General features: G+C 41.3%; 1 protein-coding gene across 1 annotated transcript in view; it reads left to right on the top strand.

Moving 5' to 3' along the window:
- The window catches only part of BMP1 (bone morphogenetic protein 1), a 78,730-nt gene that overhangs the window by 56,926 nt on the left and 4,959 nt on the right, over nucleotides 1–16,845 (top strand). Inside the window, exons 15-19 of the mRNA XM_075207128.1 lie at nucleotides 1,746–1,926; nucleotides 4,555–4,680; nucleotides 5,152–5,279; nucleotides 9,648–9,861; nucleotides 13,835–14,085. Of these exons, the coding sequence (XP_075063229.1) occupies nucleotides 1,746–1,926; nucleotides 4,555–4,680; nucleotides 5,152–5,279; nucleotides 9,648–9,861; nucleotides 13,835–14,085 (900 nt within the window). The remainder of the gene's footprint in view (nucleotides 1–1,745; nucleotides 1,927–4,554; nucleotides 4,681–5,151; nucleotides 5,280–9,647; nucleotides 9,862–13,834; nucleotides 14,086–16,845) is intronic.

The following is a 16,845-nucleotide window of genomic DNA, read 5'->3' as shown; positions in this document are numbered from 1 at the left end:
AGAAGTGTTGTTTGCATTAATTTGGGAATGTTTCTTCACCTCTGCTTCTCCTGTTCTTTCCACTGGAACCATCTCACTGCTTGATACGCCATAATCCTAGTACCTAACCTCTGGAACTCTACATCAATAACAAAAGCCTAAAAGACTGGTTATCTTGCCACTCATTGGTATACTGACTTGCTAGTTTTACCCATACATAGATTTACACCATTTGCAGGGACCTATATAAGTCAGACTCAATCTCACATTAATCGTTTAGCCTGTAAATAATCCTTGGCTTCTTTATCTACTTCTTCTTATTTTCTTACTTCTTGAATGTCGCTCCTGTATATGCTGCCTTTGGAGCTTTACAATACTGAGAGTAAATTTGTGAAACCTTTAGAAAGTTCTACACTTCTTCATCAATTTGACTTACAATATGACACAATCTTCATCTTGATTGCTAAAAATAAATAAATTGTTATTGTATAAGTCTTTGTTGGAAAAAGCATGTGAAAATCCAGGATATTGGGTCTCTGTTAAAGGGGTAATTTGAGTTGGTTCCAGTCAATGATTTGACAATCAAGCGTAAGTATGAGAGACTAGTTAGCCCATAGCTACAGGCTGGCTTCCATTAATTCATGGTCGTACGTAAATGATGAATATTCAACAATTTTATTACCTGGTCTAGAAGTGATCATCCAACAAGCATCACTCCAAGAGCAAGGCTTACAGTAATAAGAACCCTAATGTAACGGCTTCTGATGTAATAATTGTCTGAGCCTTATCGATACCCAGAAGCATGACGGTGGGAGTATCATCCAGTGCATCCTGGAGGCCTAGGTGGTTAGTCATTGAGGGAAGAATGAATGTTGCTAACAAATGTCAGGATATCTACTCATTAATATCAAATAATGTGGGTAATGCAGGTCCACGCAGGCCCTAAGTACACATGTAGGTCTTCAGCAGAAGCAGAATAAATAGATCACTTCAGGATGGCCGACTCAGCCTTGACATAACACCACTGGAATTTTCTGGCCTGATGTGGATTGATTCGTTTAAGCAAATAGGTCGAAAAATACCAAAGAGTTGAAACCATTCTAAATTAAGCAGAATGGTACAAAATACCGTCTAGACGATGGAAAGTTTTGACCAAATAAGAGAGGAAACATTTGGTATAAGCCCCTACTGCCATAGATGCTGCTAAACGTAAGAACTCTCATACTTTGTCCAGCAGGTTTAATAAATGTAATATATAGATATCTAATCGTATTTATCTATCATCACATTTTAGGTCAAATTAATTTAGGAACACCTTAGTCTAAAAGTCGGCAAAACTTTCCCTGAACACTTTATAACTAAACAATTATACACAAGCTCTATTTGTCCAACCTTTGACTCATGTTCCTAATTATAAAGTTAGTATTGCAAAGAAAATTGTATATTTTGCATGTGAACACTAGACAAAAGCCGAAAAAACTGATGGAACTGATACATTCAGGTAACTATATATATTATATATTGATTCCATACATCTGTACCCCTGGTGCCTTTGTTATTATGTATCCTCTTCAAGTATACTTAGTAAAAACCAAGCTAGGCCACTGTAATCACACCCTTAACCTGATCCCTAATTGCTGCTTTTTGTTTTATCCTTTTTTATTTTGCATGTTAACTTGTTATCTTGTGTTTTGCAGTCCTAGCGCTGTTATTGTCGTCATAATGCATAATCTTTATTTCTTATTATTCCGATCCTCTCCTGTTAGGTTTGTAAATATGATTACGTGGAAGTTCGGAGTGGCTTGACAGCAGATTCTAAACTTCTTGGAACGTTTTGTGGCACAGAGCTCCCTCCGGTGATCACTTCACAGTACAACAATATGCGCTTGGAGTTCAAATCTGATAACACTGTCTCCAAGAAGGGATTCCGGGCTACTTACTACTCAGGTGAGCTTTCTACCTGCATGCTAGTGTCCTTATCTTCCCTGTCTGTTTACTGCTGGAGGGGGGGGTATTGGGTGCACCATGGAAAAATTTAACAATCTTTATCTCGGCATGATGACAAGGCATTCTGGGTCATATTTCTGCATTGCTTGGTGACTTCATCTCCCTTTCTTGACACACAAACCATGCAGATTTGTTATGGTAATAGATGACTTGGATTATACTCTTATGGCTTACACTTAAGTGAGACTAAAAAAGACAGAATTTCTTAAAATTGGTCCCTAGGGTTATAACAGTGCATGTTTTGATTGATATCTCTATTTTAGCACAATTATAAGGATGTTGGCAACTTTCAGCACAGGTAACCTGCTTCTGACTGACACTTACACACCCAGGCACACATACATTGTATAATGTAATTATACGTAGCAGCTAGGCCCTGGGGCCGGTATGTCGGGGTTGGGCCGCAGCGCCAGCATGTAGTAGATATGCCCCCACATTAGTGCGTTTTGCACAGGATTACTTCCTTTATGCAATGATCAGACAAGAACTATATATTCTCTAGAAATTGTCGTGTCCTTGTAGAGAGCTGAATTTTTAGTTTGCCACCCCCTGTTTTTATATCTAGACCAGATAAAAATACTTTAAAATTTCGCTGTACCAAATTAAACTGCTTCTTGCAAAAAGCGAACATTGACGTGTGCTTCAATGGTCATTTTGGTTTGTCATTTGGACTTTTTGACTTCCCCCATTCTGTTAATCTCGCCCTCTATAGTGCATCCGTCCAGCTTTCAAAGTTCTGCCATCAAATGATACCATAAGCAGGATTTGGTGTTTACAGGAGGGAACAGCCCATGTACACACTAATTTTATCTCTGTTAGGCTCAAAAAGGGGTGCAATGAAAACATGTACTGTTGGTAGACGGGAGGTGTAATAATGGCTCTAACACAATAGTGTCTTCTATTTACTGCACATTGCACTAGAGATCAGCAAATCCACTCCCAACATTACGGCCAGATTTTCACAATTTTGTAATTATAGTTAAAAATGTAGAATCTGAGGGGATAGTCCCAACTTTCTGCTAATATGTTATAAAGTCACCAAATGGAAGGGAATTGGTGTGGATTTGCTCACCTCTCGTGGTCACCGTCTCCTTGTTGCGTCTCAGAGCCCGATGACATGAATATGGGTCTACAAGAAGGTCAGGAGATGAACAACTAAAACTTTTGAGTTACGTTTGTTTGGTTCTTGGGAACCACAAGGTTCTAGTTCGGGTCACCTGTAATAAAGCCACGGCTGGGGATTATGTAATGTTCTAACAGTCGTATTTATGTGCTGTGGTGAAGAGGTATTTATTAACCTTGGGGTAGGGTTCATCCCGGTCCCTTCCCTTGTATGGTTGCATGCAGTGCTTGGCAACTAAGCTGCATGCCGCCCTCTCCCTGCACGGTATATCTCCAGCTTCTGGCTCCCAGCTCTGCATTGTGGATCAAAACAAGGAAACGGTTACACTCCCCTCCCCTGTTCCCTGCTCACTTCTTTCATTGTCTGTCCCCATCCCTCTCTTACCCTGTCTTGTGTCTCTCTCCCCTTACCTCTCTTCTAAATTTTCACTTCGTTTTTCCCCTCCCTCTCTCTTGCATCTCCTATCTTCTCCTCTCCTTACACTTCATCTTTCCCTTTATATACTACATGGTATTGGCCTGTGCGTATTTCCCATCCTTCTCTCCACCTTTTTCCTTCCACGGTCCCTTATGGATATACATTCCCTATCCCCACTCTGCTCTTCTTGTACTATACCCTCTTGTCTCTACTACTCCACCTTCTCTTCTCTCTGTTCTCCCGTCTGCTCTCCCCTCTCCCCATCCTCTCTCATTACAGAGATGAAGAACAAACAGAAGGTATTACAGCTGCAAAAAATGAAAAAGCAGCTTCACCAGCCGCAGCAGGCTTTACCTCGGACCCGTCCCCGAATGAGAACAAGGACGACGAAAAAGACTCGCCCCCCTTAATGAAACTTTTTCCCCTCAACTCCGTATAAGTCAATCTCCCAATCCCATGCCACCTCCACCTTTTGTCCAACCCTCTGCACCCGTTCCTCTCCGTCCAGTCCCACTGCCCACAGTACATTCCTGCCAAAGGGAATTGGGAATTCAGGCCTCGCCACTCTCTAGAGACATTTGGGGTTGGTGGGGACTCTGTCTTTGCAAACAACTGTTACTTTGATCATTTTTATTATTATTTTAGTAAATAAATATCTATTTTTATTGTTTTTTTTACAAGAAGCATCAGTACATTAATGCCTACAGGAGGGTGGGGGTGAGAGAGAAAGCGGGAATAATGGAAATCTGTCGCCCTTAGTGGGCTATTTGCTTTGGTCTATAAGGTAGTGGTAAGAGGGTAGCTGCCAGTGCTCAATGAATGTCTTCCATCATTGAACCCCCACTTCCTCAAGCTGCTTCTCTGGCCTTATCAGGTGCTCCCCCTCTGTTCCTCAGGTAATGATGGTGCTTGTATATATATATATATAAATGGGGGTGAGTGGGGTGTGATAAACTTACCTGCCCGTCCCCATTCTTCACCTCACTTCCACATTCTCCACAATGATCTCTGTTATCCCTGTGTTGCAGATAAAGATGAGTGTTCTCGGGATAATGGGGGCTGCCAGCATGAGTGCACCAACACTCAGGGCAGCTATTCCTGCCATTGTCGGAGCGGTTTCGCCCTGCATGAGAACAAGCACGACTGCAAAGAGGGTAATCTAAGCACTGTGTGCCTGTGCTGTGTACTTCATGCATCTGTACGCCTCTGTGTGTGCTTAATACTGTCCTTCATGTCTACCAGGGCTGGCTGTGGAAGTGTCCTGTCTGTACAGCTACATAGGGCATGGTCAGGGTGGGCTGCAAGATAGCTTCTTAGACACAATATGTGGGTAGGGGTGCAAGCATTTGTTGCCACTTGGTGATGCATATGTGTCGGTGTGGTGGTGGCTGAGTGGTTTTATTTAATGTAAATAATAATATAATAGCTTTGTCAAGTAATTACAAACCAGCTACACTAAATTGGTATAGGGTAAGTGAAACATAAATAAAATACCAGCAGCATAAACATGGCCTTAATGTATACAGACACTGCAGCTTGTAGAGACAGGTTCTGAGAATTCTTTGCAGTAGATTTTAGCCCCTTCACCCTCATTACCAGGGTTAATCTTGTCTGCCTCATTTCAGCTGGTTGTAACCACAAAATGACTGCCAGTAATCAGAACATCTCCAGCCCCAACTGGCCAGACTTGTACCCAAACAAGAAGGAGTGCACATGGCAAGTGACGGCCACCTCAGGGCACAGGGTGAAACTGGTAAGCTTCTGTTATATCCTGCATTGTATCTTTCTGACACATTATTATTATTGCTATGATTATCATAGATTTGTGAGGCACCACAGTCCTCAGCAGCACTATACGGTAGGGAAGACAGGACGTACATAAAACAGAGACATACAAGGTTGACAAAATAAATGCAAACATGACAACAAAGGGTATGACCCTGCTCATTAGAGAACTTACGTTCTAAAGAGAAGAGGACACAGCTGAAACAAGAGGAGCGAGTGTGGCTTAGAGTGGAGATTGGGGGAGCTATGAGGATGCATTAGTATGAATAGTATCATCAGGGATAAGGTAAACTTTAAAAATGAGATGGATTTTCAAAGAACGTCTAAATATTTGAAGGCTGTGGGGAAGCCTGATAAGGTGTAGTAAGGAGATGAAGAGAGAATGGATAAGAGCTTTGATAACATGTTGGGTAAGAAAAGGGTTATTCTGGCAATGTTTTTATGATGAAGTCGACAGGACTGGGAGAGAGTCTGGATGTGAGGAATAAAGCAGAGTCAAGTGTGACACCAAGACATCGGGCTTGGGAGACTGAGGAAATTGTGGTGTTAATGGCAGTGAGGAAGATATGAGGGGAGGTGGTGACTCTTGGAGGAGGGAACATTATAAGTTCTATTTTGGACATGTTGAGCTTTAGATAGCATTGGGACATCCATGTGTAGATAGCAGAAAGACAGTTGGTTACACAACATAGTACAGAAGGGTCAGGGGAAGAGATATAGATTTGGGTGCTGTCAGTGTAGAGGTGATTCTGGAGGACGATTGAGCAAATTAGTTCTCCAAGGGAAGAAGTGTAAAGTAAAAACATAAAGGGCCCAAGAACAGAGCTTTGTAGGACACCAACAGATAGTGGGAGTGGGGAGGTGTCAGAGGTAAAAACCCTAAAGGAGCAGCATTAAGACTTGCGCTGTAAGCTCCCAGAAGTACACCAAGATACATCAAGTATCTTATGATCCGTTCCCTCTAGTCTCCAGCTATAAGGTGTTCTACCCTTTGCAGGTGTATAGTAATATTGTGATATACTGCTTAGTCAGTGCTGCTTGGGGAAAAGGGCTGGATTCATCTTACTAGATGAAATGGCCGATCAGTAGTAGCTATACAGTTATCTTGGCAGGCCAGCCAAAGAGCCATTAGCCCTGTTTGTCAGGTCTTCAGCAGTTTTCACTTCAGTGGAGACAAAAAAAGTCCATCTTCCAGAGCCCATGTATCCATAGCGCTTTGCAGTGAAAAGCCACTCGTAGCAGTTTGTTGCCCTTCTCTTTGGCCCAAGACTTTAAACCAACTATGTTTCTCCACTTCTGTGATCTTTTGGTCAAGGCTCTATTCTTACAATAGAATTAGATTTTAGGGCTGGAAAAGTGTGTTGGGTTTACCTATGGCCCACGGCAAGTGGGCAAAAGAGGAGTCACATCTTACAATCATCATCATCAACAACATTTATTTATATAGCGCCAGCAGATTCCGTGGCACTTTACAATTGGGGACACATACATACATACAGACAGAGAGGTAAGAGAACCCTGCTCGCAAGCTTACAATCTATAGGACAATACATTTACAATAGATATGCAATATTGAATTGCTGGATTCTTGTTCAGAATCTTGAAGGGTTGTCTTGTCAGGATGCAGGCAGACAATGTTACAGCAGTGTCATATGTCCATTAGCAGGTAGACGTGAAGATTCTGGCAGTTTTGGAAGACCTGGCCAAGATTCTGTGGTGGTCACAGTTGCCACCTGTCACAGCAGTGTGTATTTCTGGTTCACAAATCTGGCTTATTGGTAGATGATCAACATGTACAGAGGTGTTTATCATACAAAAATATTTGTTAAGGAATTTGGGCATGATGTGTCTGCTAAAACAAACACCGAGTGCTGGTTCGGCACCTCAGTCTTATTTAGGCAGCTCTCCATATGGAGTCAAATCGAGCCGATGGATTCCAGAATTTTTGATGTTCGTGACAATATAGCAATAATATCAGTGAGGACGTTGTCGGCGTTGGGTGCCTTGTCCTGTATCCTTTACTGAGCAGGTGAAAAAATAATTCTAAAGTTTCAAACACTTATTAATCTAATAATGAATAACACTTATTAAGGCGTTTCATAACTAACCATTAGTGATTGCTTCAGCATATTGAGTGGAAGATATATATTTTTCTTTGAGTCTCAAAATATAAAAATAAAATTGATGTTAAAATGTGCAATTAAAGTCAGAAGTCAGGGAAAAGTAAAGTTAAAGTGATACCTTTTATTGGCTAACTGATTGAATTTACATGGCAAGCTGTACGGTTTACTTAAGTAGCTGTGTGATGTAAACTATTGTACAAATATGGATTCGTAGATACTGATCAGCCAAGGAATTGCCACACGAGTTGGAGATACAAGGTACCGGGTACAGTTCATCCCTAGTCCTAGTCCTAGTCAGCCTTTCATCTGATTAGTGTGGAGAATATCTCCAAAGTAGATAAAGATTACTTTAATTAAACTCGTAATGCCCCTGTACCTGTGTAGACCACTTTTGAATGAATTTATATTCATATTCAGATGTGAACTAGGCAATTTTTGTAATTTGTACAGAAATTTCTAAATACATAGCTATGGTGCAAAATTAAATTTGTAAAATTACTATACGAGTGGCACTATGTAGTTCTCCATACAATTATACCTTTAGTGCACACACATCACATTGCCATTCTGACTCCTCGTTCACCTGATCATTTTTTCTCCATTGTAATACTGCACCCCCTGTCTTAGTTGCCCCAGCACCCAACCCTAGTTACACCCCTATGCACATGCCTTTCTCTTTCTGTGTTGTGATATTCCTACTAATAGAGTCACTCTTAGGTTACATATCCTTGGTCATCACTGCAGAATGTACCACTACAGGAGTATCTGGTATCCCAGTGTTAACAGCGAGTTTGTGTAAATTCATCCACAGAGGTTATGTTTTCACGTGTCTGCTGTGGAGCTTTTCACACCCATGATAAGGGGCACCAAATTGGAGTATATGCAGAAGCAATGGTTTTATGTAGGGTTTCTTAAATGTTATCTGATTGATGATGATAATAAAAAAAATATGCTGACCATTTCTTCATTTTCATCGAGAATAGATAAGAGTGTACAATTTAAAGATAAATTTCACCTAAATAGTGGAGAGTTTGAAGTGTTACTCCTCACTGCTCCCACTTACCAGAGGCTCCTCTGCCCTGTACTGTTGGGGTCTGATGCGTGAGTAGGCACAAGTTGAGCTGTATGTTATCCCAGCGTGTTCCTTGCAATAGTGGGACCTTGTGTGTCTTTGGCCTTAAATGCTGTGATGACAAAAGCAGAAGGCAGGGTCTACATAGAGTTCGGCCTGCAGCCTTCGTGTGCTTTGGTCCTTCATTGTGGAGACCCGAGGAATATTTGACGCTAATTGAAAGGGACCTGGGGGTGGGACGCTAAAATTCAAGTAAGAAGTCTGGGCTGTCACTATCATAAATTTTCAATATGAAGGTGGCATTAGCTTTTAAGTTCAACATATACACTCATTTTGGTATCCCTGCTAAATGAAGGTGGTTTTTTTTGTTTTTGTTTTTTTTAATCATCAATAGTTTTTATAACGGTTTTTCAATTATGGGAGAGTGAAAAGTAAAAATGGAACCAAGGGAAGAAGGTATAAATGAAGGTGTTGTTAAGATGCATCTGACTAGGGTATGATCACCTTATTGTTTTTGGTCTTCTGCTGCTCATTCACAGTGTACCCAGGTGGGGAGGGTATAAAAAAAAGTAGCCAATCGAATCATTGGAGATTTCACAGCAGCACAGATTATTTCAGAAGAGTGAGAGAGTGGTGCTTGTAGAAGGCAGTGACCTGTCCTGTTGTGTGATTATGTCGGTGAGGACTGGGCTGCATGTGACAGGGGCAGCATTGTGATGTGAAGAGGTGAATGGAGGCAAGCAGGAAGCTTTAGACTGAAAGTTACATAGTGGAAGGAGCAGGATCCTCCACAGTGTCAGTGATGTCAGGTTCTCAATCTGGTGCAGGAAAACTGTAGTGTTAAACATACCTTTATATATCCAACTTGTTATACCCATTGTCCATGTGACTGTACTATAGGGTCACCAGGGTGGGAATATTTCGCAGAATTAACCACTGTATTGTATGTATCCATTTATCCAGTGCGTTGTATGTATCTATATCTTTTACAATGTTATTGTCAGTCTGTGTACTCTCTTCATCCTCTTTTATCAAAAGTATTTAGTTGCATTTAGTGAACCAATCTATGTAAAATAAAATATTCTGTTTCCAAACTAAGCCCCACCTACCACTGACGTTTTCTCCTTGTTCTGTCTGGCAGGTGGTTAAAGAGGTGGATCTGGAGTCCCACCAGGAATGTCTGTATGATCATGTTGAAGTGTACTCTGGTGGAGATGCTCAGTCTCCTGAACTCACGCGTTTCTGTGGCAGTAAGATCCCAGATCCCATCACAGCCCCAGGAAGCAGCATGTTCTTGAAATTTGTGTCTGACAATTCGGTGCAGAGAAAAGGATTCCTGGCAGAGCTGACAACTGGTGAGACTCATCACGACTGATATCTGCTTAGTTTTACTGGCTACAGTCACTACACAACTACACAAATCCTTTGTTACGGGGTTTACATATTCCTAAAATATGTCTAAGCCTACACTCCCCTTACACCATACTTCTCTCTGTGGATGTAATCACCTCCTCAATACAGCTAGGTCATGATACAGTTCCTGAGGACTTCCGCTGACTCTCTGTAATCGTCTATGTATCCTGGAGGATACAACCTGTGGCTGGGAAGATCACTATTAGTCAGGTGATGCACTCTGTCAGTCAGAAGGCGAATGTTACTACCAGCTCTGTGTCAGATACCTACTTCTTGGGCGGCTCAGAGATGATCACAGAGGCTGGCCTGCAGAGATCCTCAATGACTGCTTGTACCAGGACCCTGCTTTATTGAGGGAACAATGGGTGTCCAAGGGGATGGACATTCACTGAAGGGCTAGAGTTTAAATAGGCAAAGGGTGGGTTAAAGTATCTTGTGAAGGAGGAATGTGTGTTAGATTATTATATTACAGCAAGACCTGACCTTAAACTTGTACCCTGGAAGACATTTTTTTGTTGACTTTATACTGACTGTCTCCAATATTTGAAATGTTCTTATGTGGTGTCTAAAGCCATGGATTAATTATTGATATGGACTAATGCTGTTTATGCAATTCCTGTCTGAGCTGCAACTTAACATTTTCCCTTGTACACAATTGTGATTGATAAACTGTTTTTCTTTGGCTCTACCAATATGCAGTGCCACACTAAACACTGCCAAGGGATTAGGCCTATATATTGGGGTCCAACGTCTCTTCTAATATTTGCCTAAATATTGCTTATTTTATGGTAACCTGTAAGTATGAAAGTTCTCACTACTCCTTCTGAAACACATATCTGGCATCTAACACATAAAGTGACAATCTAACACCTGCACTGTGTCTGTACAGCTCGCTCTTTGAACTACATTTGAAAGTACATTTTTTACATTTTGGAGTAAATCTGGCTTGGGCAACCTGTGGGCCTTCTGATAGGGAATGCTGAGACTTCTAGTTCCACAGCGGCTCAGATTAGAGACGCTGAGTATTGTATATGTCTGACAGGGACATTGGACAGGATTTTGCCTATAGCTCTATAGATTGTAAGCTTGTGAGCAGAGCCCACCTACCTCTTTGTAGGTTAATACCCAGTCTTGTTGTATTATTGTGTTTGTTACAAATTGTTCTGAAGTGCAGTGTATATGGCGGTGAACTGGATTGGATGTTGTTTATGGGTGTCGGGGAGAGTGGAGGGGATTGGTTATTGTATATGACTGACAGGCACAGTGGACAGGATTGGATATTCTCTATTGCTGAGAGGGACAGTGAAGGGGATTGGATATTGTATAAGGATAAGAGAGACAGCAGAGGGTATTGTCTATTGGGAACTTCCGGCAGGGACAGTGGAGGAGATTGGATCCTAATGACTATGTCAAAAACATTTTATGGGTAGCATTGTGGTTAGAATTGCTATCTCATAGCACTGAGGTCATGGGCCCTATCTGTGTGGAGTTTGTATGTTCTCCCCGTGTTTGAGTGGGTTTCCTCCAGGTGCTCGGGTTTTCTCCCACACCCCAAAGACATACTGGTAGGTTAATTGGTTTCTGGCAAAATTAATGCTAGTGTATGTCCATGCGATAGGGAATATAGATTGTAAGCCGCACTGGGACAATGATTTACTGATTAAATATTCTCTGTAAAGTGTAAAGTAATATGTTGGCGCTATAGCTAAAACTGTGATTTAATAAATAATTGATTGGATATTGTCTATGGCTGGCACAGACATTGGACATGATTCGATATTGTCTATGGCTAACAGAGATAGAGGACGGGATTGGATATGGTCTATGTCCGACATGGACAGAGGAGGGATTGGTATTGTCTTTGTCTGACATGAACAGAGGACAGGATTGGCTATTGTCTATGTCTGGAATGGACAGAGGACGGGATTGGCTATTGTCTATGTCTGGAATGGACAGAGGACAGGATTGGATTTGATCTATGTCCGTCATGGACAGAGAACGGAATTGGATATTGTCTATGTCCGTCATGGAAAGAGAACGGGATTGGCTATTGTCTATTTCTGGAATGGACAGAGGACAGGATTGGATATGGTCTATGTCCGGCGTGGACAGAGGACGGGATTGGATATTATCTATGTCCGGCATGGACATAGGATAGGATTGGATATTATCTATGTCTGGAATGGACAGAGGACAGGATTGAATATTGTCTATGTCCGGTGTGGACATATAACGGGATTGGTATTATCTATGTCCGGTAGGGACAGAGGACGGGATTTGATATTGTCTATGTCCGGCATGAGCAGAGGATGGTATTGGATATTTTCTATCTGGCAGAGACAGTGAATGGAATCGGATGAATTTGTATATGGCCGATACATTTCTTTTGCCGTTTGTATGGTTGTGCGTCAGATTTTCAAAAGGTGTTTGTCAGAGTCGAACAGTGTACAGAGTGGAAGAGTGCACAGAGTGGAAGAGTGCACAGAGTGGAAGAGTGCACAGAGTGGAAGAGTGCACAGAGTGGAAGAGTGCACAGAGTGGAACAGTGTGCCTTAATGGAACACAAATAATTATCAAAAGAGAAGTGTAACATGTACAAATATTAATAGAAATATATGTAGATTGTAAACTTGCGAGCAGGGTCCTCTCATATCGTTTTCTGTTTCTTAATATCCAATCTTGCTCTTACTGTGTTTGCTCCTAATTGTAAAGCACTGCAGAGTATGCTGGTGCTATATAATTAAATGTTAATAAATACATAACTAAACAGATAAATAATAATACAGCTTGTGATTGTTGGGGCTGTTGAGGAACAAAAAATAAAATTTGTATCCTTTTACCAAACCTGACATTCTACAATTACACAACATAAAGCAATACACAGTGACAACATTTCATTCCTGATAAATTGCACAATGAGGGATGCATCCAACCATCAACCAGCTTCAGATAATGTGTAGTTCACTGTGAAATCTCAACTTCTCTGCCTGGTGACCACAAATAAACAGACCGCCTACACACCTCTACAAGGAATGACAAGTGTTATCCGGGCACATGTTGTGGAGCCACCGTAGATACATTGACAGTCTAAACAACACCTACACATTTATAAACTTACTTATCTACACACCTACGTCATGACAACAGTCTGCTATTTTGCATAGTGATGGAAAACATAAACCTGTAAAATAATCAACTTGAAGAGACCAACAGTAAAAAAAAAATTCGGATTGAGTTTTGTTATGTGGTGCTATCTAGATCTGGAGTAAGGTTTAAAGGGTACCCATCGCCCACACACATTGGAGATAGGCATTTTGTGGGCTGAACCAATATCATCATCATCATCAGTTATTTTATATAACGCCACTAATTCCGCAGCGCTGTACAGAAAACTCATTCACATCAGTCCCTGCCCCATTCGAGCTTACAGTCCCTAACACATACAGACACACAGACTGAGAGACTAGGGTCAATTTTGATAGCAGCCAATTAACCTACTAGTATGTTTTTGGAGTGTGGGAGGAAACCGGAGCACCCGGAGGAAACCCATGCAAACACAGGGAGAACATACAAACTCCACACAGATAAGGCCATGGTCGGGAATTGAACTCATGACCCCAGAGCTGTGAGGCAGAAGTGCTAACCACTAGACCACTGTGCTGCCTCACTAAGCACTTTATCTCTGGTTTCTAGTGAAATAATCCTCTGCATTTTGTTATGCACTTAATGTGTATGTCTTTTTTTTCTGCTATTTAATTGCATGGTTGTTTACATCTCTGAGGGGATAATATATCCTATGGAATATTTTTCTGGCTTTTACCGAGGTAATTATGTGCCTATTTAATAAGGGATACCTTAGGTTGCGCTGTGACATTGTGCAGCAGTGTTTTCAGTTGTGGTGTTTTTCTCTTGCAGTGTGCGGAGGGACACTGCAGGCAGAGGTTCGCACGAAGGACCTGTACTCCCATGCCAAGTTTGGAGATGACGTCCACCCGTCGGCCACAGAGTGTGTGTGGCATATAGTGTCGGAGAGTCAGTACGGCGTGGAGCTGGTCTTCCAGAGCTTTGAGCTAGAGGAAGAGCAGGACTGTGGATACGATTACATAGAGCTGTATGATGGGCCAAATGAGAATGCCCCCAGAATGGGGAGATACTGCGGGTCAGGGGTATGTATCCCCCTGTGTGTGCATTATATTCATTGTCTCATATCTCTCCCTATGTCTCCCTTTCATTCCATCATACAGGCGTCTCCCATCGTTTCTTTATAAGTCTCTTGTGTCTCCTGCAATACTCACCCACTCAATGGTTCATCAGGGGAAATCAGTATAAACATTTCTAGAAACAGGGCTTATTTTATCTTTCTTTACATTTTAATTGTACCCAAAGTGGAGGCGGCCATTTTGTGGAATGAACCAATAGTCAATCTATCAGTTCACGTAGAACCAGTGAATTGGAATGGACTGCATTTTTATGAATATTGGTTCCGATCAAACAATGGCTGCCTGTAGGTAAAATGCACTTCAAATTAAATATATGCACATAAATTATGCAGAACATTCTCTTTGTATTAAATAACACGGTGTAAGTTGACATAGTGCAATGAATGTATTATCAATCATACACTGCTAGGGAGCTGTGAGTATAGTGGTGTATTTGTGGTTATTATGATACCCATTTGACATTAATAACTTTTAAACAAAGTATCTTTAAGAAATGCTCAAAAGCTCCACAAAACATGTTGTTTTTCACAAATGTCTCACTAATCTCTCCATATCTGCTGACATGGCCTCCACTTCCCAGTTTATCTTCTTTGAGAGGAAATAATTTTAAGAAATCCCTGACTACTGAATATGTCCAGGAAACCAGCAACCAGCACAGCAGGGATATTTATCAAACATATTTTTTTTTATTTATCAGGGCTGTTTTACTAAATGGGAAAAGGGTGTGGCATGTGCCTTGGTCCTATCAGGGCAGGGGCTTACCTTGGAAGTTAGCCTGGCGACGAATGCATCTCATGTGATTCCTATGTCTGTTCTTCAATGTATGCTCTGTGTTTTGTGTGATTCCCATATCTGTTCCCAAATGTATGTTCTGTGTTTTGTGTGATTCCAATATCTGTTCCCGAATCTATGCTCTGTGTCTCGTTTGATCCCCATGTCTGTTCCTCAATGTAATCTTTGTATCTTGTGTGATTCAATTGTCTGTTCCCAAAATTATGCTCTATGTCTCATGTGATTCCCATACCTGTTCCGGATTGTATGCTCTGTGTTTTGTGTGATTCCCATATCTGTTCCCAAATGTATGCTCTGTGTCTCGTGTGATTCCCATACCTGTTCCCAAATGTATGCTCTGTGTTTTGTGTGATTCCCATATCTGTTCCCAAATGTATGCTCTGTGTCTCGTGTGATTCTCATACCTGTTCCCAAATGTATGCTCTGTGTCTCGTGTGATTCTCATACCTGTTCCCAAATGTATGCTCTGTGTCTCGTGTGATTCCCATACCTGTTCCTGATTGTATGCTCTTTTTTTTGTGTGATTCCCATACCTGTTCCCGAATGTATGCTCTGTGTTTTGTGTTATTCCCATACCTGTTCCCGAATGTATGCTCTGTGTCTCGTGTGATTCCCATACCTGTGTTCCTGATTGTATGCTCTGTGTTTTGTGTGATTCCCATACCTGTTCCCGAATGTATGCTCTGTATGTCGTGTGATTCAATTGTCTGTTTCTCAATGTATGCTCTGTAGAGCCATGCAGTGGCTCTGAGTAATAGCTCCCTGAATGGTGCTATAGGTGACAGATGGCCTTCGGTGTCACTCCTGTACCATCTGAATTGACATGCACATATGAGCAGTGCTTCCACAAGACAAAAGTCCCAAATCCAGCACATCCTTTGTGCCACCCCTTACCAAGTACCACATTATGCATGTGTCCTTTAGTCAAAAAATGATAATTCGAATGGGTGCACCTAAGATTGGATGGGGGAAGGAGTTTTTGGAATGATGCCTCAGACCCTGTGGGGTTGTCTCAAATCCCCCACTACAAAAAAACTGAAATTATATTTGATGGGATAGGGTGCAAATAGGATAGGAGAGGGACAAGTGAAGACAGGATCAAAAAGAGTTGATATATATATGAGAAGTCAAAATTAACTATCTGAATACCTCAACCTAATAATAATAACTTAAAACACAAATAAAATGAGATCTAATGTAATAGGTAACATAACACGTTCTGCATAAACATATGACAAATCCATGCAGTAATGAATTGCTATCCACAAAGGTGTACCATGCACATATGTAAAAAACTAAAGTACATCTGGGAATGCTAATTGCATGGGAGATTAACACAAAAGGATTATGTTCCCACTACTAAGACTCTAATTTGGGCTTTCAGCAATGTCCATAACTCATACAATAGTGCAAAGTGCAAGAGAAAGGGCAAATAAAGTCCTGAGAGTTCCATATACCTCCTTATTTGACTTGTGAAGTCAAGTCAAGGCAAGTGAAGTGTCCTTTAGAGCCTAGATGGCAAATATGGGAATGGATAAAGAAAATGGCGAAAACTCTGACTCAGTCAAGGTTTAATACATAACCTTAGTACACCTACAATGTAAAACATTTAGGTAGAACCTCAGAAATAGTCACCCAGCTCCAGCTCACTTTGATCCAAGTATACATCGTTAAGTAGAGACAATCATTTGAGGTTCAGTGGTCAGCAGCTAGTCTTAGCACACACTGTGGTTGTTTCCATGCAGATAATGAATGGTTACGGTTAAGGTCAGAAGGTATAACAGAAGTCCATTCTGGAGGTTCCAAGAAATTATATAATAAGCTTCTATAAATGAAAACAGCTGGGTTTTCCATAATAGTACTAGAAGATAAATCTTGTCACTGATTCTACAATGTACAACCCATTTCTAGCTC

Source organism: Mixophyes fleayi, chromosome 4, assembly GCF_038048845.1.
Source record: "Mixophyes fleayi isolate aMixFle1 chromosome 4, aMixFle1.hap1, whole genome shotgun sequence".
NCBI lineage: Eukaryota > Metazoa > Chordata > Amphibia > Anura > Limnodynastidae > Mixophyes > Mixophyes fleayi.
This window is presented reverse-complemented; position numbering and strand designations above follow the sequence as displayed.